At 47.0% G+C, this 20,895-nt stretch overlaps 1 protein-coding gene across 10 annotated transcripts in view; it reads right to left on the bottom strand.

Moving 5' to 3' along the window:
* CELF6 (CUGBP Elav-like family member 6) overlaps positions 1–20,895 on the bottom strand; it is a 221,179-nt gene that overhangs the window by 10,243 nt on the left and 190,041 nt on the right. For 9 of the 10 annotated variants that reach the window (XR_006284351.1, XR_005227167.2, XR_005227166.2 and 6 more), the window contains one exon: positions 11,866–12,021. The exons of the other annotated variant lie outside the window; for it this stretch is intronic. Coding sequence is in view for 6 of the 9 variants with exons in the window: in XM_037911413.2 (XP_037767341.2) it covers positions 11,894–12,021 (128 nt within the window). In the remaining 3 variants the exon portion in view is untranslated. The remainder of the gene's footprint in view (positions 1–11,865; positions 12,022–20,895) is intronic. 10 annotated transcript variants of the gene reach the window in all.

Below are 20,895 nucleotides of genomic sequence, written 5' to 3'. Positions count from 1 at the left end.
GCAAACCACCAGTTCCTGCATTGAGCCAGAGGAGAGTGTGTGGGTCTGCACCTATTCTCGGTTAAGAGAGAAGAGAACAGGAATGAGGACTTCCTATGAGGAGTCACGGCCTTTGGGTTTTTTGTAGCCCTTACATCTCAAGAAGCATTGCAACCAGACCCTCCCTCATTGAACTTTCTTTTGATCCTTTGGTTCTGAGGTGGAACCAGAATGCGATGCGGCCAGTTCCTCTGAAACCTTTGGTACAGAGGAGATGGGTCCAGTGCTGGCTGGCTGGCCTCTCAAGGAATTATCCATCAATAGGCATTTAAGCTGCCCCTCCTGCTCAAGGCAGGTTGGAGGGGTAAAGCTAATCCCAATGACTTCAGGGACGGCCCTTCTCCCATGCCTGGGGCTGTTATGGATATCTGGTCACAAGGCACACACCATTTAAATCTGGCTATCGGATGATAAATGCTAGGTTCTCAGCAGGGCAATGAAGGGGATGAGGATGGATCAGAACCCTGCAATGCCACAGATGACCACTGACCTGGGGCTCTGCAGTGGAGCCAGCTGAACTGTTGTGAATCTAACAGCCAAGAAACCGATACACTTCTGGACACAGCTTCAAACTTCTCCAGAAAACATGTAAATTAGCTACCTAACCTGAGCTAAAGATGGAACACCGACTCCTGCAGCACAGGTGAGCTGAAGGATGGTTCTGAGACATGCTGCCTATGGCAGTAGGAATGGAACTGAAGGCAGCTGGGGTCACCAACCCTTGCATTGAACAAGCGAATCTCTGAGAGGTTGGGCCCATGGTCCCATAATGGTCCGGGGCTTGCGATGCAAAGGCATGCACTCGTGAGGATCTGCAGAGGCAATGCTCAGTGATTGTCATCATCCATTAGAATTTACATCACACATAACTCTGTGTGACGCTTTCAGGAGAGTGAAAGAGACACAGTCCTGGCCCAAAGAACTGACTATCTCCATCAGAAGAGAACAGTCAAAAGACATGGGTTGGAAAAGAAGGGGCAGGAGTGAAATCAAGGATCGGTCGGGCAGGTCACATTGCAGAGGGAGCCAATCTTGTAAGTTCTGTGTGTTGAAACAGGCACTGAGGGTAGGCACAGGGGAGGAGCTGGCAGCGCAGGGCAAGGCAAAGGAGGTGTGACGTTATTGACATGAACTGGGACCATATAGATCATGGTTGCAACCAAGGTCCTGTAGTGGCACCAAATCTTATATAAAGGGGGTCAAATGAGGTGTCTAAGACAAGATTATGGTTTGCTGGTTATGATTATGCTCTCTGTATGCATGTATCATTTTTGTATTTAAAGTTATAAGTATTGGCTCTATACATCTGTAGTTCAAACTTGTGCTATGCTTCTGGGTGACATCCCAGACAAGTTGGTGTCAGCTCTACCTAGCCTGCTTGATGGCCCATTAAGGACCATCAGCTATACAATTGACCCACTGAGAGAAGGCAGACACGCCTTGGGACTCAGCAAGGCATGCAGGGACATGCCTATGGACAGAGCTCTGAGGTTTTTCCAGGCCATGTGATGGACGGCTTGTCTTTGGGACAAAGAAAGAAAGACCACATGGCAAGAGAACATAAAAAGCTGCTGCAGTTCCTCCATCTTGTCTTCAATCCTGCTTCTTACCTCTGGAGGGACTTTGCTACACTGAAGCTTTGAACAAAGGACTGAAAGACCCATCCCAGCTGTGGACGTACTCCAGAGATTTGATTTGAACCTGCAGTTTATTCTATCACTGCTGCAAGCCTGAACCAAGAACTTTGCCATGACTGTATGTAATCGATTCCATTTAACCAATTCTAGCTCTCATCTGTATCTTTTTCTTTTTATGAAGAAACCTTTAGATTTTAGATTCTAAAGGATTGGCAACAGCGTGATTTCTGGGTAAGATCTGATTTGTATATTGACCTGGGTCTGGGGCTTGGTCCTTTGGGATTGAGAGAACCTCTTTTCTTTTCCTGGTGTATTGGTTTTCATAACCATCTGTCCCCATAACGAGTGGCACTGGTGGTGATACTGGGAAACTGGAGTGTCTGAGGGAATTGCTTGTGTGACTTGTGGTTAGCCAGTGGGGTGAGACCAGAGTCTTCTCTGTCTGGCTGGTTTGGTTTGCCTTGGTGTGCATAGAAACCCCAGCCTTGGGCTGTAACTGTCCTGCTTTAAGTAGTTTGTTCTGAATTGGGACACTCATTTGGGTCCCGCCAGAACCAGCATCGTTACAGGAGGGATTAAAAGGAAGGGAGGGAGGTCACTTGGCATACATGGGAAGTCGATTGGGAATAGGGAGAAGAGCAGGCAAGGCATGAGAGGGAGCAAGAATAGAAGAGAATGGGGTTAGATTGGGCGTGATGGCACACGGCAAGGACATTGTGGCCAGTGTAGCGCGCAGCAGTTAGGGTGAGCATGATGGGAGATGAGGCAGGGGCAGAGCACAGGGGGCAAGGTTAGAAGCTATAGGAAAGGGGAGAGGAAAAGAACTTCTCCATGGAAAAACCACGCACAATCATCATCCAGAGCCTGAAATTACCCTGAACAGAGGCTCGCTTTTGTCGCATTTTTCTCTCTGGGTTCCCGCCAGGCCTGGGAGGAGAAATGCTGGCAGGCCATGAGAAAACCCACTCTAGCTGCATTTCCTGCCCTAGTCACAAACACAATTTGGACCAGGGGGCCCAAGTGGGTCTCGTTTACTTTCTGGTCAGTGCTAGTTTGGGTTTATTTTGATCCTCTTATGCAGGGACACGCCCCCCACTCCGTTGAGAGGGTAGGCGGGGACACTGCCCCACTGAGAGGGCATATGGGGACATGGTCCCGTCCCCCCCGCCTTCCCTCCCCCCCGAGAGCGTGTGCGGGGATATGGCACCCTAGAGAGGACAAGTGGGAGGGGCCCAGGGTCTCCTCTGCACAAAGTTGCTAATGGGAGTGACAAGAGGGTGATTTCTTCAAAAACCTCTTTAAAAGCATCCCCTTTGGTATCCCTTGAAATGATCAACCAGTCACCACAGACTGACGCATCCCTCCCTCCTTACTCTGAATGCCCATGTTCTTAGCCAGTTCCCATAGCTGCACTTAGCCACCCTGGACAAAGAAATAAGGCAAAGTGCATGTGAGGCTCCAGGTATCACCCTGCTCTTGACAGGTCTTCTGGTCGGGTGGGACAGTGACACAGCCCGCCTGTCCTGCACCTCCCAGCCACACCACCTCCCAGGTTCAGGGGCTGTCAGTACAATCCCATTTCCGCACAGCAGCCAGTAATTCCAAGTGTCTCTGTTTTGGGTGCCCAACGTGACACCCTGAGGGCCTGATTTTCAAAACTGCTGAGCTATTCCCTCATGATTTCCTGTGTTCCTGCCAGCAAACTCACTGGCAAGTTTATCTGCAGAAAGCAAATGCAACAAGGTCACAAACACAGCTGAAGCCAATTAGTTTGAACAATCAAACTAATTTTGGGGAATACTTTGTTGCTGTATTCGGCCAGCTGGACATGATTAAATGCCAAATGAGGCCTACAAGCTCTGGCCTGATATAGTATACAAGGAATCAGTTCATTCACCTCTTGGCTGTAGTCCCCTCTGTGGTGGCACCTGGTTTTTTAACAGTGATTGGCAACAATATGCCACAGTTTGGACAGATGAGAATATTGTAGCCAGATGAAGCAGCAGTAGGAATCCAAATCAACAACATGAAATTACTTGAGCTAGAATTTGTCCAGGATACAGGGGTTACTGCCCCTATTCTAGAGACTGAATGGGCCTCCTTTTGGCCAGTCAGTACTATCTGTTCAGGTCACATCATCCATGGAGCTACTAATTGCCTGGAGCATGAGGAAAGACAAAAAAGCAAATGCCTCTTTCCCCTCCACTGTCTCTCTTGTCACGAATTCCCAGTGCGGCCTTTGTGCTTTCATAGCAGCTCATCTTGATGAGTCACTGCCCCAGCTTCATGTTTGTATATTTCAGTATTACCAACCCCAAGCGTTCAAAACTCATGAGACAGGCCCCATAAAATCATGAGATTGGCATACGAACCAGAAGATTTTAAAAAAAATCTGGGGTGCTTTTTATATGCTTTCTGGTCTTCAGGCATTTTGGGTACACTTGGGCCATGTTTTCTAGCCTATCTCTGCAACCAGAAGGGCTAGAAACTTGGGGTTTTGTTTAAATGAAAGCTGAGATTTTCACCTCATCACATGACTCCAAGAGTTGGGGCTTTAAGAAAAACGTCAAATATCACCAGACCCTTGGTAACACCATGTGGGTTGGCATCACTGTATTCTGTAACACGGACTGATTCAAAACACAACCTCTCTTTTTCCCTGAATGGGCTGGTTGCAGGGGTTGTGCTTATGAAAGTCAGAAATGAAACAATCTTGCTTAGATTCAGGCTGAAAGCAGGCAGGCTTCCCCAGGCCCAGCCACCCAGGCCAGCCCGTGGTCCTGATCTGCAGCCCCTCCTGCTTTTCTCCCAGTCAGCTCTTCCAATTGACCTTGCTCCCAAGCTATAGCAACTCTGTGGGGTTCCGTTGTGAGCTCCCCACACACCTCTGCCAATTGCATCAATCTGTGCTGTACTGCAGATAAACACCTCCAAGGGACCATGATTTCAAACCATGTGTCACCATGCCCTAATTCAGGTTCATGTTCTTAAGTCTCCAGAGTGGATAGGGGCAGACTATAGTTCCCTGCACCACCAAGCTCTTTGCTTGTAATTAGTTTTTCAGTTCAGCAATCTAACTACTCTCCTGTTGCACTTTCACATCTTACACAAGCAAACACAGAAGTAAGGTGTCTTTAGCCATGTTTTCTTAGATCAGGGGTTCTCAACCTTCATTGCACCGTGACCCCCTTCTGACAACAAAAATTACTGTATGATCTCAGGAGAGGGGACTGAAGCCCAAGCCCATTCGAGCTGTGCCCCTTTCTTCAGCCCTGAGCTCCAGCAAGTCTAATGCCAGCCCTAGTGATCCAATTAAAATGGAGTTGTGACCCACTTTGGGGTCCTAACCCACAGTTTGAGAACCTCTGGCTTAGATGCTACTTGGGAAAGACCTTGTATGGCAAAGTCTGCTGAGGGCTTGTTTCTCACAGTGTAGCTGATTGTCCCTGCGTGGACAAGCCAGCCAGTCCTGACATTATGAATCATAGGGCATCAAAGGAATTGGTAAAAACTTACTGAACCACTGACAATTATTTTGGAAAACTCTCAGAAAGCTGGGAAGGTACCAGAAGGATGGAGAAAAGAAAATGCAGGACTGATCTTCCAAAAGCAGAAAGAAGCATGATCCTACCTACTGATACCCCATAAGATCTATCCCTATCCTGAGTAAAATAATGGAACAAATCTTGAGAGAAAGAAAAAAAAAATCACTAAACTTCTAGTGTGTTACAGGATCATAACAGGTAAAAAATCAGCCTGGACCAGGAGCCCCTTGCAGCATTGCTCAGATGGTGACTTGTATCTTATTGGAGGAACAAGTCTGGGAGTTGCAGCAAACTCGCAAATGGCTACTGAGAGAGGGGGCATTACTGGTCATGACAGCAGCATGTATCATTGCAGGAGTATTGTGTAACATCAACAGACACTGGTCTGTCAATGGGCAGGATCAAACCAGGGACCTCCGGAGCTTAGCGCATGAGCCTCTACCGTATGAGCTAAAAGCCAACTGGCTATTAGCTACGGCTGTAGAGCAGACTCATTTTCTAAGTGGTCTTGGTGCCACTAGATGGGATGGAACACCACACCCAGAAGGTGTGTGGATTACAATCGTATACCCTTTCTTAGTGCACGATGGGAGTAGAGTGTGTGTGTGTTTAATTATGGGGTGTTTTTCACCCTTTTTGGTGTTTTCAAAATAAATATAGCTAAATTTAGAAACAAAATATTTCAAAATGGAAAGTTGAAACATTTAATTTTAAAATGGTCAAAATGCACTGTTTTGACATTTTGGAAAAAAAAAAATTTTTTTCTGTCCAAAACTATTCACCAAATTCAACTTGAATGTGCAAATAGTTCAGGAGCCCTGACAAATTTACCATTTACTGAAAATATTTTGCCTAGAGAGAGAGAGAGAGCATGGGTGAGCTTTGGTATGTGTGCAGCTGTGTATGTTGGGAGAGCCTGGAGAGCGTGTTGGAAGAGTCTTGTAATTATGCCTGTATATCTCACACACACGCGCGCACGCGTACATGAATCTACAAGCCAACTGTTTGCTAATTTTGGGGTGTCTCTCAGGGGTTCACTCATTCATGTACCAGCCTTTCCTGATGAGGATCATGTCACAACTACCCGCCTTAGAGTACAACCCTGCCATCAGGTGTTCCATCCCCTCTGCTCCATCCCCCTAGTTAGGGGGTCGGAGCTAGTTTCAAGTGTCAAAGAGGGAAAACATGCCAGCAACCCCTTGTACAAGCTCAGCCATATATCCTTCCCCTCAGTCCCTAGGGAATAATAATCTTGTGGCAACGTGGCCTGAGGCTCTAAGATGTGCAAGTAAGTGCTGAATCTGTAAAAAGAAAAGGAGTACTTGTGGCACCTTAGAGACTAACCAATTTATTTGAGCATAAGCTCACGAAAGCTTATGCTCAAATAAACTGGTTAGTCTCTAAGGTGCCACAAGTACTCCTTTCCTTTTTGCGAATACAGACTAACACGGCTGTTACTCTGAAACCTGCTGAATCTGTGTTCACTATTTTATCTGCTCGTGGAATCCCCTCTCCTCGGAATGCCCATACCAGGCAAAGTGCATCCGAATGTGACCCTTGCACATCTTATCTCAACCTATCTTCTAAACAGCATGGGCTGTTTCTCAGCTGGCTGTTCTCTGGGTGACCTATGAAATGTCACATTTGAATGGACATGTCTCTGGGGAGTGCATTTTGAAGCAGGGAACAGATGTAGACTGCTGCAGGACGGCTGCGTAGTTGTACCCGACCACTCAGAGCAGCAGGTGGCAACACAATGAGAAAGGGTGGAGCTGGTCCAAAATTTCTTTTTATCTCAAAACTGGTTTTTGACAGAAATTTGGGGTTTTGACTGAATTCATTTTTCTTGAAAAAGCATCTGATTCCTGTGGAAAACATCAGTTTTTCAACAAAAAATTAAATGAGTGAAAACTGAAATTGTTTTGGTTTTCAGCCAAACCCAACAATATTTCAGTCTGGATATGTGGCTGCAGTGCCTCATGGTAGTTGTAGTTCAGGTACCTCATTACCCTATTTTCCTATATAAGCTATGACCCTTAGCAGGACATTATTTCCCATGTTGCACCATGGCCATGCAGCTTCCACGATGCACCTCCCCTAATCAAGAATGAAGACCATAGTGCGTCCTGGGAGATGTAGTCTGACCAGGGAGCCTGCACAACTGAGGAGAATGGGAGTATGATACACACAAACTACAACACCCATGAGCCACTACGGCAGCCTTTCAGAATAAAATTATTTCAGTTTTTGGCCAAAATAGTTCAGATTTTTATTTTTCACCAGGAACTTGACATTTTCTTTGGAAGCCCCTCCCCTCCAGTTCTAAAAGAGGGTCAAACTTCTGCATCCCCCCAGTGTTTGGAAGAGGCAGAGTAATAGGCCCAGTGTCACTATATAAAGGCCGTCATGTTCCCATGAGGATTAGCGCAGCACAGTGCCAGTCCTGGAGAGCCACAAATTCCTGACTAACAAGCAGTCCACAAGCACCTCCAGTCACTACTGTCTACATTCAAAATAGTGATCAACCAAAGGTTAGAGCCAGGATTTTGGATACTCATCTAAACCCACCTAGTCCCTTGGCCTTGCAGCTAGCTTAGAAATGGTACAAGAATAGGCTTTCTCACTAGATTTCTCCCACTGTTTCCTAGTTTCAGCTCAGCGTCTGCTGCTTCCATGTCCTGGCTAGAGGCAGGGAAGCAAAATGTGCCTGAAAATAAAATGGGAATAGCAAATAAAACTTAAACAGAGCATTTTAAACCTGTGAAAGGGCTTGGGGGCTCTGGTCTAGTTGCATTTGGGATGGAGGTTGGATGGTGGAGTGGCAGTTTGATTAATATTGTGGAGGGAGGGGTGCTCTGGTGCGTTTGAGTTTTAGGGATGATTCATTTTGAAAATCTGATTTTTATCCAATATGGTTCAGCCATCTCAAGTTCAGGCCTGACTTTCCCTAAACACAATGCCCTCTTTAGAAGCCTCTGGCTGGAAGTACTGGCAGATGATGTTTTGGAAGTGGAAAGTCCAGCACACTTTCAAAGCAGAGAGAGACCCGAACCCACACCCTGAATCCAAACACTCCCAATTCTTTCCCTTCTCTGAAATTCAGATCCCAATTCTGCAGCTTGAGTCGTCTCTATTGGAAAGTGCCCTTAGTGTACCTGGGAAGGGTTCAGCAGTCTGGAAGGTGACATCTATGGTCTGAATAAGTGGTGGGAACAGGCATCTGGTAGGGTCAAGGACAAACCTAGTGCTTATCCCTCTTAAAACAAGCTGAATCCTGAGCAGTTAGCAAATAAAGAGCTTCTAATCGTCTCTATGGTTGGCACACCATGTGCTTGTGCATCACTGCCCTCGGCTAGATTCAGAGGACCTGCTTCAGGAGAGCAGTTACCCCATGTATTTTTGGACATCAGTCTTGATGCTGCTATTGCATGTAGGTAGATAGCTGATGACATCAGCATATGTGCATATGCAGCCATGCATTACTATAAACAGCGCATGATCAGCAGGGATCCTAGTTTTCCATGATAAAACCCCCAAAATTCTCTGATAAAAAACATTAAAATCCACATTTTTCCACAATTAAAAAATAAACACTGAACTTTGGTTTCCCTCGCCATCCAGAGCTGGGTGGCTGGAGAGCAGCAGCTGCTGGCCAGGTGCCCAGCTCTGAAGGCAGCACTGCAGACAGCAGCAGTGAAAAAGTAAGGGTGGCAACACCATACCATGCCATCCATGGCTGTCCTTAGGATTTATGGGGTCCTATGCAGTATTATTAAACTGCTGCCCCATGCCTAATGGCAACCCGGGCTTGCTTGTGTATTTTAGATAAGGGTGGTCTTTTGAAGGATTTATTTAAAAAACTATGTCTGAAGAGCCAAGCATTTAAGGCTAAAGATGAATACTCAGATTGTGCATCTAAAAATCTATGCAAGGATTTTTTAGAGATGTGATTTTATAATCTTCAGCAACACACTAATGAAATATTTTTAAAGGAAATTTTAAACTAAGGTCTTGTAGCCTAACATGTTCTGAGTAAATATTACAGTAATGCACAACTGTTTTTATCAGTAAATTCAGAAACTGACAGTATATACTTGGGCGTTGGCAAATGCCTGTTGAATGGTTTCATTACCACTTATGCTCAAATAAATTGGTTAGTCTCTAAGGTGCCACAAGTACTCCTTTTCTTATTACCACTTGAATGGCTCTTTAACAGTTTCAATGTTGTGCTAATAGGTCTGGCAGGCTGGAAGCCTTTTTCACTTTTAAGTACTAGATCCCCTCCAGAGGAAGATTCACCAGGCTGCAGCAGCCAGCTGTGGTGGGAGCCTGCAGGAAGGGTCAGAACAGGGATAGGAAGAGGCTGGTGGGTGGACACTAAGACCCAGGGGTGCCCCAAATTCTCAGGTGCCCTATGCAGCTATGTATGCTGCATATGCCTAAGGACAGCCCTGATGCCAACCTTACTTGTGCACTGCCAAAGGCCCCAACTTCCACTGTTCCCGGTGGGTGCTCGACCCTACCCCCGCCCTGGCTCCATCCCTGCACCACCCTCGCCCCACCCCATTCCACCCTTTCCCAAAGTCCCCATCATACTGTATGTATAGTTGGGGTTATTTTTTCCAATGTGCATTACTTTACATTTATCCACATTAAATTTCATTTGCCATTTTGTTGCCCAATCACTTAGTTTTGTGAGATCTTTTTGAAGTTCTTCACAGTCTGCTTTGGTCTTAACGATCTTGAGCAGTTTAGTATCACCTGCAAACTTTGCCACCTCACTGTTTACTCCTTTCTCCAGATCATTTATGAATAAGGTGAATAGGATTGGTCCTAGGACTGAACACCACTAGTTACCACTCTCTATTCTGAAAATTTAGCATGAATTCCTATCCTTTGTTCCCTGTCTTTTAACCAGTTCTCAATCCATGAAAGGATCTTCCCTCTTATCCAATGACAACTTAATTTACGTATGAGTCTTTGGTGAGGGACCTTGTCAGAGGCTTTCTGGAAATCTAAGTACACTATGTCACAGAATATCAGGGTTGGAAGGGACCTCAGGAGATCATCTAGTCCAACCCCTTGCTCAAAGCAGGGCCAATCCCCAATTTTTGCCCCAGATCCCAAATGGCCCCCTCAAGAATTGAACTCACAACCCTGGGTTTAGCAGGCCAATGCTCAAACCACTGAGCTATCCCTCCCCCCATGTCCACTGGATCCCTCTTGTCCACATGTTTGGTGACTCCCTCAAAGAACTCTAATAGATTAGTAAGACATGATCTCCCTTTACAGAAACCATGTTGACTTTTGCGCAACAATTTATGCTCTTCTATGTGTCTGACAATTTTATTCTTTACTATTGTTTCAACTAATTTGCCCGGTACTGATATTAGACTTACCGGTCTGTAATTGCCAGGATCACTTCTAGAGCCCTTCTTAAATATTGGCATAACATTAGCTATCTTCCGGTCATTGGGTACAGTAGCTGATTTAAAAGACCAGTTACAAACCATAGTTAATAGTTCCACAATTTCACATTTGAGTTCTTTCAGAACTCTTGGGTGAATGCCATCTGGTCCCAGGGACTTGTTACTGTTAAGTTTCTCAATTAATTCCAAAACCCCCTCTAGTGACACTTCAATCTGTGATAATTCCTCACATTTGTCACCTACAAAAGACGGCTCAGGTTTGGGAATCTCTCTAACATCCTCAGCTGTGAAGACTGAAGCAAAGAATTCATTTAGTTTCTGTTTGGTGGCGGGAAGCGCTGGGAGGCAGGCGGAGGAGCAGGGACATGGCGTGTTCTGGTGGGGGGAGGAGGTGAAGCGGGGCGGAGGGTGAGGGGAGCTTGGCTGCCAGTGGCTACCCACTAATTTTTCCCCACGGGTGCTCCAGCCCCGGAGCACCCATGCAGTCGGCACCTATGTGCACTGCTGCTGGGGCAGCACTGCCTTCAGAGCTGGGTGCCTTGCCAGCAGCTGCCGCTCTCCACTCTGCCTTCAGAGCTGGGCACCCGGAATAAAAACCAAAGATTCTCTGTAAAAACGCAAATTCTGTGTTTTTCTGTGTTTTTCCGTGGCAAATGGATTTCTAGGATCCCTGCTGATCAGGGACTCTGCAATGGTTTGTGGCTGCATATGATACACACAAGACACCAAGTCGGAAGGAAGCAACAATAATAACAATATCTAGCACCAAGAGATCTCAAAGCACTTTAAAAAGATGGCAAACATCATTATCACTATTTTTCAGATGGGGAAACTGAAGCCCAGAGAGGGACAGTGACTTGCCCCAGGTCGCCCAGCCAGTCAGAAGCAGATCTGGGAGTGAGTCCTCGTCCAGCGCCCTAGCCACTGGACCACACTGATTCAAATTCAGGGCTACCAGGTCCGAAAGAATAAGGCAGAGCCAAAGGAGCAGCTCTGATAGCTAAGTCAAAGGTCCAACACTCTCCAACAAATGGCAGCGGTGCACAGATCAACAGAAGTCAGCATCATCCTGGCATGAATGAAACAACAGGAGATGCCATACTGCCCCCTGGCTTCCTGGCAGCAAGCACAGATGAGTTGGTGAAAACACCAAACTACCCCCACACTCTCCCACTTGTACCACAGTTGGGGCAGTCTGGTCTGCCAGTGCCTTACCTGTTTGCAGGGCCAGGGTGAGCAGGGGTCAGTAGGGTCTGTTGGCATCTTTTGGCCGCTTTAGTTGGACCTTTAGCCTCTTCATGCCGATCTGGAAGCCGTTCATGGCCTGAATGGCTGCCTGAGCACTAGTTGGATTGTCAAAACTGACGAAACCTGGGGGTGAGGGGAGGGGTGAGAGGGGGGACGGAGAAGGAAGGACACAATTCATCACCAAGAGCACCAGAGACCCTCTCCACTCATCACCACAAGTTCATGCCAAGCAGGGGCGTCTCCAGCAATTTTGCTGCTCCAAGCAGTCGCCGTCGAATTGCCGCTGCGGGGCATGGAATGCTGCTCAACTCTGAATGCCGCCCCAGGCACCTGCTTGGAAAGCAATGGGATTACCCAGAAGACTCTGGTGCAGGGAAGGGAGAGGTGATGCTGGGAATATTGTGACCACAGCCCTCCGCATTCAATAACCAGACCCCCCTCCGCCCCAAATCATGAGGTTTAAACTCACATTGGCTGGCTCCTGATTTTGGAGCTTTTAAGGGCGGAAGCTGCCTGCCCTCACGTAGTGTGTGATCACGTAAGGGTCAAAATTCAATCTTAGACGTGTACACAAAAATGTGGGCCTCCTCACTGGCTTTTCAGAGAGGAGCTCCACTTTCCCTCCACTGGCCCCGGGATAGACTCACATTCTCCTTTTACACTCCCCTAGTCTCCTGTCCCTCACCTGCCCCTACATTTTTCCTTCTTTCCCCTTACAATTGCCTAATCCACACATTCTCCGTCTCTGTCCCCCATTCCCCAGCACCCCCATGATATCCCTTCTACACCTTGTCAGACTCCTTTCTGCACCCCACATTTCTCCTGCATCCCCCTCAGTCTCCCTTCTTCTTCCCATATTCTCCTGCACCACTTGAGTTTCCCTCCTAGTCCTGTCCCCTCACAGTCATTATAACCAAAGATAGCCTGGCTTCAGTCCTATTGGAAACAACGGGAAGTGCCAGCCCATCTTTGCTAGGGGCACACTCACTTCCACAAGGAAAAGTTGTAAGGAAATGGCTGCTATTTTGACTGTAGGCCTCCTGTGGCTTCAGTCCCATTTAATGTAATGGCAGACAGCAGCCTTTTGGAACAAGAGCCAATCTTGGTGAGAGTTCTGCCAGAAATCAGGAGATCTGAGAAGCTATGTCTGCCCCTTGCTCCCAAACGCAGCCCTGGACTCCTACAGTGTCCTATGTCCCGAGGCTAATTACGAAATAAGTCACTCCCCAAAGAGAACAGGCTTATAGAAGGCGTTCAAAGGAAAGCATTTTAAAGCAAAAGCCACATGCTTTCCCTTACCCTACTCCTGATACAGGACAGAAAGATGTAGACATTAAAGAGGAAAACAATTCACTTTTAAAGCCAAGAGGTCTATGCTTCTGTCACAAAGGATGCTTGGGCTGCTTTGGATATAATATAATGAACATGCCATCACCCTGCCAAACCTTTCCCTGCAACTGCCATTGAATAGAAAACCCTGAACCTTGGAGGCATGACAACTTTTCCCCTCCACCTAATTCCTTTGAGTGCTGCCTCTGTATCTCCAGCTTTGAGAACCACCATTCTGGAGGAGATATGGCACAGGCTCTACTAAGAGCAGAAAATACAGCACAGGAAATGCACCTTCTCCCAAGACTATGAGCCCAAATTTGCAACTTCTCCAGAGGGTTGGAAAGTTTAGTGACGGTTCATCTGAACTTTTAAGGGCTTATATGAACTGGCTGGTGCAGCACAGCAGCTGCCTGGGAGAGCACCTGGCTGTGGTGGCAGCAGCCTGCCTCCAGCCCAGGCTCGGCTTCCGGGACAGGGGCCAAGAGCAAGCCAGAGTACCTCTCCCCCCAGCATGCTTGGAGTCGGCCCCTATCCCCGGAAGCCGAGCCTGGGCAGGGAGCGGGCTGCCGCTGCCTGCCACCCCTCCCTAGCCAGCCTCTCTCCCAGGCAGCTGCTGCTGCACAGGGAGCATGCCGGAAGGGGAAGGTGGGGCTCCGGCTCACTTGGCCCGTGTCCCTGGAGCCAAGCCTGCGTGGGGGGCAGCCTGCCACCGTTGCAGCCAGGTGCTCTCCCAGGCAGCTGCTGCGCTGCATTGGGCCAGGCCTAGCTTCCAGGGAGAGCAGCTGAATGTGCCTGGGGGAGGAGGACACAGTGCAGCGGGAGGACAGAGTTCCCCCTCTCCCCCGCAGGTAATGTGGGGTGGGGAGAGCACAGGGGCCACGAGCTGGGGGCAGGGCGGGGAGGAGATTAGTCTTCCCCTTTAGTTGGTGCCCCCCTAGTATGGGGCGGCACCAATTGTCTCACCCCAATTTACGGGAGGATTTGGAATTCAAATCTGTGTCTGAATTTTGTAAATGGGTTCTATTTTTATAGTGGTCTCAACAAAACCCAGGAGAGGTAAATCTCTGAATTTCCTGAGAATTTGAGATCTGGGACCTGTTTCTCTGCCTTGCATCCTGCGTTGTCATTTACAGCTGTGCAAAGCGGGTGTACAGTTAGATTAGCCACTTAGATCCTGCAGCATTTTGCAACCAGTTTGCAAAGGAACAGTGACAACCCAGGGTACAAAGCAGTGAAGAATCAGGCTCCTGGAAACTAATTTTGTCCTAATCTCTGCTGTGGACTCTGTTGCAGTTTTCCCTTTGCTAACACTGCCCTTCCTGCATGTTCACTTAACCAGCTCCAATCTTTGCTGGGCTTCGCCATGCTTGACATCAACCCAAGCATCCACATTAAAGACACCCAGCCTTTCGCCAAGAGTACAGTCTCCAAACCAACCACCAACTTCTCCAGCATTTAAAAGAGTCCCCGCAAAGCATCCTCCCAATTCCCCACTTGCTGGCAAAAGACCTCAGCTAAATCCAGGATCTCTGAGATACAGCACGTGGTGCCTACAACTGCCTGAAGCGTCAACCTTACTCACAAGAGGCTGATGTGGTGGTATTGTATATTTGAAAGGCTTCTCCTGTCACCTATTGTTGTATTTTTTTCTCTTCTTGCTAACATCTGCTGCAATAAAAAAGTAACATACAATAATAAGCTGCAGCGTTCCAGTGTGCATGGCAGCTCCATTTGTCCCTGCATCTCCTGGGAACTGGCAGCCAGTCCCGGCAGGAGGGCATTTTAATTGAACGTACCATTTTCACATCCCGGAAAGGGGGCACGTTGAGGAAATGGATACTTTCCTTTCCACGGATGGCAGGTGGCAACTCTGTAATACTTTCCTCCTTTCCTTTGAGCATCAGGGAGAGGCACCGTGGAGCAGCAGCAGCCATTAATGGAGCAGGGCTGGGGGTAGGAGGAGGACAGAAGCAACAGCAGTGGTGGTAAGGTTATGAGAATTGCAGCACTTATTGGTGTCAGTAATGATCTTCCCAGCACCTTCCAGACTAGGATCTCAACGTGCTTCACAGCCACTAATGAACGAAGCCTCATCTGCATGCCAGTGTGAGTTAGTGAGTATGGGTGTCATTTGATGCACGGGTGTGTGTGGAAAGAGGGGCAGTGTCTCAGCCAAGGTCATGCAGCAAGTCACTGTCAGAGCTGGGAGTAGAACCCACATCTCCTTCCTACACTCCTTTGTTTTAACCACCAAACAGCGCTCCAGCCACAAGCTGGCATTTGTGCAGGTCCCATCAGAGCTCACACTGAATATAGTATGAATGTGCGTCCTCAGAATAAGCTTGCTGAGTTGTGTGGGGCAGTAACAATTTTGATTGTAAGGTGGCAGGACATTGCCAGTGTCCTGCATTCACTTTGGGGAAGATGCAACATCATCACCCTATGTTATTTGCCTGAAGACGGCCGATGTTTGTGAGACAGCGTACTATGAAAGCAATGCTTGTGTTGTGACATGACAGGGTGGGGCAGTTCTGTTTGACCATCTGAATGTGAGCCTTCAGCAGGAAAGAGTATGTGTGGATTGCCAAGACAAAAAACAAACCAGGGCCGTCAGATGTACTTCCACATCTAAGGGGTGGTGCCACACACCACAACCACACCATACATCACAAGAACAGCAAGAGCAGCAGCAATCCTCTTCGGAACGAGAAGGAGGCAAGACTGCATATTATCATGCTGGTTAAGTCTAACATTGATGACCAACCTGTACCAAGAATTATTAAGTCCAAGATAGGCGCTAGAGGGATTAGGGGATAGGCTATTGGAACTGGAGTCTGTCACCTCTACGGCATTCATTCAAATGCCGCCCAAGTCAATAGCAGCTGTAAGTTGTTCTCATCTGGTGTACCATCTCCTCAGTGAACATCACAACGGGCATCAACTGGCACCTTTCAGGGCAGGCTGAGCAGAGAACTGAATAGGCCTGCAGAGTGACCCAGCTTCTTACGCTCTGGGGTTGTTATTGGAGAGACAAGGTGGGTGTACCTTTTATAAAGGTCACAGGTCAGACCTAAAGCATGCTGCCAAGGTGTAGATGAAGGGAGCCGTGTGTGTGAACCTACGCTTGCCCTGCCGCTGCCCATGTCTCCCCCCCAGCCCTTCCGTGGATTCATGGAACATACCAATTCCAGGGCAGTTAGTCTGGTGCTTTTCACAGATAGCAGAACCATGGAAAAGATAAACTGGCAGGAAGGAGAAACTAATGTCCCCACTTGCAAGATAAAGGATTATATGAGCATAAAGAGCTCTGGACACTGACAACCACATGAGAATCCAGAGGAAAACAGACCATACTACTCACACAGAGTACTGAAAACCCAGGGCAGGAAAGACTAAAGGTAGCATGTATGACAAGTAGGTGCCCCTCCAGGAATTTCACAGCCATGAACCTCTCCTGTTGGGCTAAATCACAATCAGTAACAGAGAAAAATCCAGCATTGCAACAGTGTAGCATGGAAAGGGAAATGACTTACCTGAACTTCTGCCTCTCACTGCAGGGTCTCATCACCTAGTACCAGAGTGCTGTAACTCCCCAGGCTCTGAAAGGTTTTAACCCTTACGAGTGGTGGTAACAGAGCTCTTATTATCTGTCACATGCCCTCCTGCTGAGCTGAAATGCTGCCTTTGGAGGAAGTGGTCAGGGCTGATTGTGCAGGAGGCGAAGCTCCCAAAGGAACAAGCCAATCAATCACACCTCACAAGACAAAATAAAATAAAAGTGCAAAATCAACACCCCCTGCAAAGGGAGCCCCCCAGCTCTGAGGGGAGGGGAGACTTTGGTCGGAATCATGGGCGCAATGAAGCAGAATTACAGGTCTGCAATTTCTCCTTCTCGAAAGATACCAACCACCAAGAATCTCGCTCCTGGAGAAGAAACTTGAAAGATGTTCCAAGAGAAAAAACGAGAGCTTAGTCACAAGGGGCAGCAACTGCCAGGCCCTAGCCAACAGAGCGAACAGAGAGGGTTCTCACATAGCCCTGTCCAGTTACCTGTCTAACTGTGGTAACAATAAAATCCCTCCCAACATTATGAATTCCATGGGTAGCCTGGGGAAAAATGGTCTAGTCAAATGAGAGAGATACCAAATGGAAATGAAACCTTTTGGGGTGAGAGGGTTTGGACTCCCTACCTTAGAACCCAGTTCTGGATTAGGTAGGCTCAGGCACTGAAACTGGATTCCCACCTGCAGGCTGAATCCAAGCCATGATAGTTTGTGAGCATGTGGAGGAGACCATGCAGCTGCTCAGCAGATGTCAATAATGGAAACTTCCCTGAGGCAGACTGTGAGGGTCCCCTTGTCTCAGTCCGAGTGTGCCTTAACATGGCCTTCTAATTCCAGGACAGCCTGGCCACAGCAAGGTGAGGCCTGATCAGTCATGCATTTACATACAGTCCTCTCAGGAAGAGCATGGCTCAGCCACTTGGTGTCAGATGAAACAGTCAGGTGAATGTTCAAAGGTTTTTAGGTCTGCTCAAGTCAATCCTTTTCACAGTGAGCTTACGGAGAAAGGCCTTTCCAGGGGGAACCTGCGGGTGTGCGAACCATGTTAGCACAGCTCATTAACAGCAGATCTCCCACACCACCTTGGAAAGGAATCCTGGGTGAGTCCACAGCACCACCTGAGCTTTATGTAACCTCCCTTCCTTCCCAGGTTTCTGGGGGAGCAGGCAATGCTCATCTGGGCATCTGATGTTGTCAACTGTGAGAGAGATCCTGAGTATCCCAGTGGTGATTGTGGCTAGATGGGAATCCTCGGTTCACCCCTCTGCTGCAGTCCTTTTACTTGTAACAAAATTAATCCTGGTTGGGGCTTGCACACAGCCACTGGGGTGCCTGGGGAGCCTCCAGGAGTAAACCTGAGCTAATCTATGCAATGGGGCTAACCCAAAAATAGGAATTATACACTCTCTGCAATCAATATCTGCTTAGACTAGAGTTAGCACCCCCTCACTGCACAATTTAGAAAAACATGCTATAACAGATTCAGAATAATTAAAATGTCACAGCCACTTTAATGTATGCAGCGTTGGTCCCAGGAGATTAGAGACACAAGGTGAGTGAAGTAAATTATTTTATTGGACCAGTTTCTGTTGGCGAGAGAGACCTTTCTCAGACCTGAAGAAGAGCCCTGTGTAGCTGGAAAGCTTGTCTTTTACCAACAGAAGTTGGTCCAGCAAAAGACATCACCTCACCCACCTTGTCTCACTACCAATCACTTTAAGTCACTGGGGGCGCTCCACAATAAGTCAATTATTAAATGCTATTTAGAGTAGTGAATTCAAAGGAGTGCCCCACTCTGGGGTGGGCTAACTGGTGGCAGTGTAAACGTAGTAAATTGACCAGAGTGGGGCACTCCTCTTAGATTCACAGATATCAAGGTCAGAAGAGACCATCATGATCATCTAGTCTGACCTCCTGCACAATGCAGGCCACATAATCTCACCCACCCACTCCTGAGATAAACCTCTCACCTATTTCTGAGCTATTGAAGTCCTCAAATCATGGTTTAAAGACTTCAAGGTGCAGAGAATCCTCCAGCAAGTGACCCATGCCCCATGCTACAGAGGAAGGCGAAAAACCCCCAGGGCCTCTTCATAGAATCATAGAATATCAGGGTTGGAAGGGACCTCAGGAGGTCATCTAGTCCAACCCCCTGCTCAAGCAGGACCAATCCTCAATTTTTGCGCCAGATCCCTAAAATGGCCCCCTCAAGGATTGAACTCACAACCCTGGGTTTAGCAGGCCAATGCTCAAACCACTGAGCTCTCCCTCCCCCCTCTTCCAATCTGCCCTGGAGGAAAATTCCTTCCTGATCCCAAATATGGCAATCAGTTGAACCCTGAGCATATGGGCAAGATTCACCAGCCAGATACCCAGGAAAGAATTCTCTGTAGTAACTCAGATCCCACACCATCTAACATCCCATCACAGGCCATTGGGCCTATTTACCATGAATATTTAAAGATCAATAAATTGCCAAAATCATGTTATCCCATCATATCATCTCCTCCATAAACTTATTGAGTTTAATCTTGAAGCCAGATAGATCTTTTGCCCTCACTGCTTCCCTTGGAAGGCTATTCCAGAACTTCACACCTCTGATGGTTAGAAACCTTCATCTAATTTCAAGTCTAAACTTCCTGATGGCCAGTTTATATCCATTTGTTCTTGTGTCCACATTGGTACTGAGCTTAAATAATTCCTCTCCTCTCCGGTATTTATCCCTCTGATATATATAAAGAGACAATCATATCTCCCCATAACCTTCTTTTGGTTAGGCTAAATAAGCCAAGCTCCTTGAGTCTCCTTTCATAACACAGGTTTTCCATTCCTCCGATCATCCTAGTAGCCCTTCTCTGTACCTGTTCCAGTTTGAATTCATCCTTCTTAAACATGGGAGACCAGAACTGCACATAGTATTCCACGTGAGGTCTCACCAGTGCCTTGTATAATGGTACTAACACCTCCTTATCTCTACTGGAAATACCTCGCCTGATGCATCCCAAGACCGCATTAGCTTTTTTCACGGCCATATCACATTGGCGGCTCATAGTCATCCGGTGGTCAACCAATACTCCAAGGTCCTTCTCCTCCTCTGTTACTTCTAACTGATGTGTCCCCAGCTTATAACTAAAATTCTTGTTATTAATCCCTAAATGCATGACCTTACACTTCTCACTATTAAATTTCGTCCTATTACTATTACTCCAGTTTAAAAGGTCATCCAGATCCTCCTGTATGATATCCCGGTCCTCCTCTAAATTGGCAATACCTCCCAGCTTTGTATAATCCGCAAACTCTATTAGCACACTCCTACTTTTTGTGCCGAGGTTAGTAATAAAAAGATTAAATAAGATTGGTCCCAAAACCGATCCCTGAGGAACTCCACTGGTAACTTCCCTCCAGCCTGACAGTTCACCTTTCAGTATGACCCGCTGTAGTTTCCCTTTTAACCAATTCCTTATCCACCTTTCAATTTTCATATTGATCCTCATCTTTTCCAATTTAACTAATAATTCCCCATGTGGCACTGTATCAAATGCCTTACTGAAATCTAGGTAAATTAGATCCACTGCATTTCCTTTGTCTAAAAAAGCTGTTACTTTCTGAAAGAAGGAGATCAGGTTGGCTTGGCACGATCTACCTTTTGTAAAACCATGTTGTATTTTGTCCCAATTACCATTGTCCTCAATGTCCTTAACTACTTTCTCCTTCAAAATTTTTTCCAAGACCTTGCATACTACAGATGTCAGATTAACAGGCCTGTAGTTACCCGGATTACTTTTTTTCCCTTTCTTAAAAATAGGAACTATGTTAGCAATTCTCCAGTCATATGGTACAACCCCTGAGTTTACAGATTCATTAAAAATTCTTGCTAATGGGCTTGCAATTTCATGTGCGAATTCCTTTAATATTCTTGGATTAAGATTATCTGGGCCCCCTGATTTAGTCCCATTAAACAGTTCGAGTTTCCCTTCTATCTCAGATATGGTAATATATACCTCCATATCCTCATTCCCATTTGTCATGCTACCAATATCCCTAAGATCCTCATTAGCCTTATTAAAGACTGAAAGAAAAGGAGTACTAGTGGCACCTTAGA

The sequence above is a fragment of the Chelonia mydas genome, chromosome 10 (assembly GCF_015237465.2).
Source record: "Chelonia mydas isolate rCheMyd1 chromosome 10, rCheMyd1.pri.v2, whole genome shotgun sequence".
Classification (NCBI taxonomy): domain Eukaryota; kingdom Metazoa; phylum Chordata; order Testudines; family Cheloniidae; genus Chelonia; species Chelonia mydas.
This window is presented reverse-complemented; position numbering and strand designations above follow the sequence as displayed.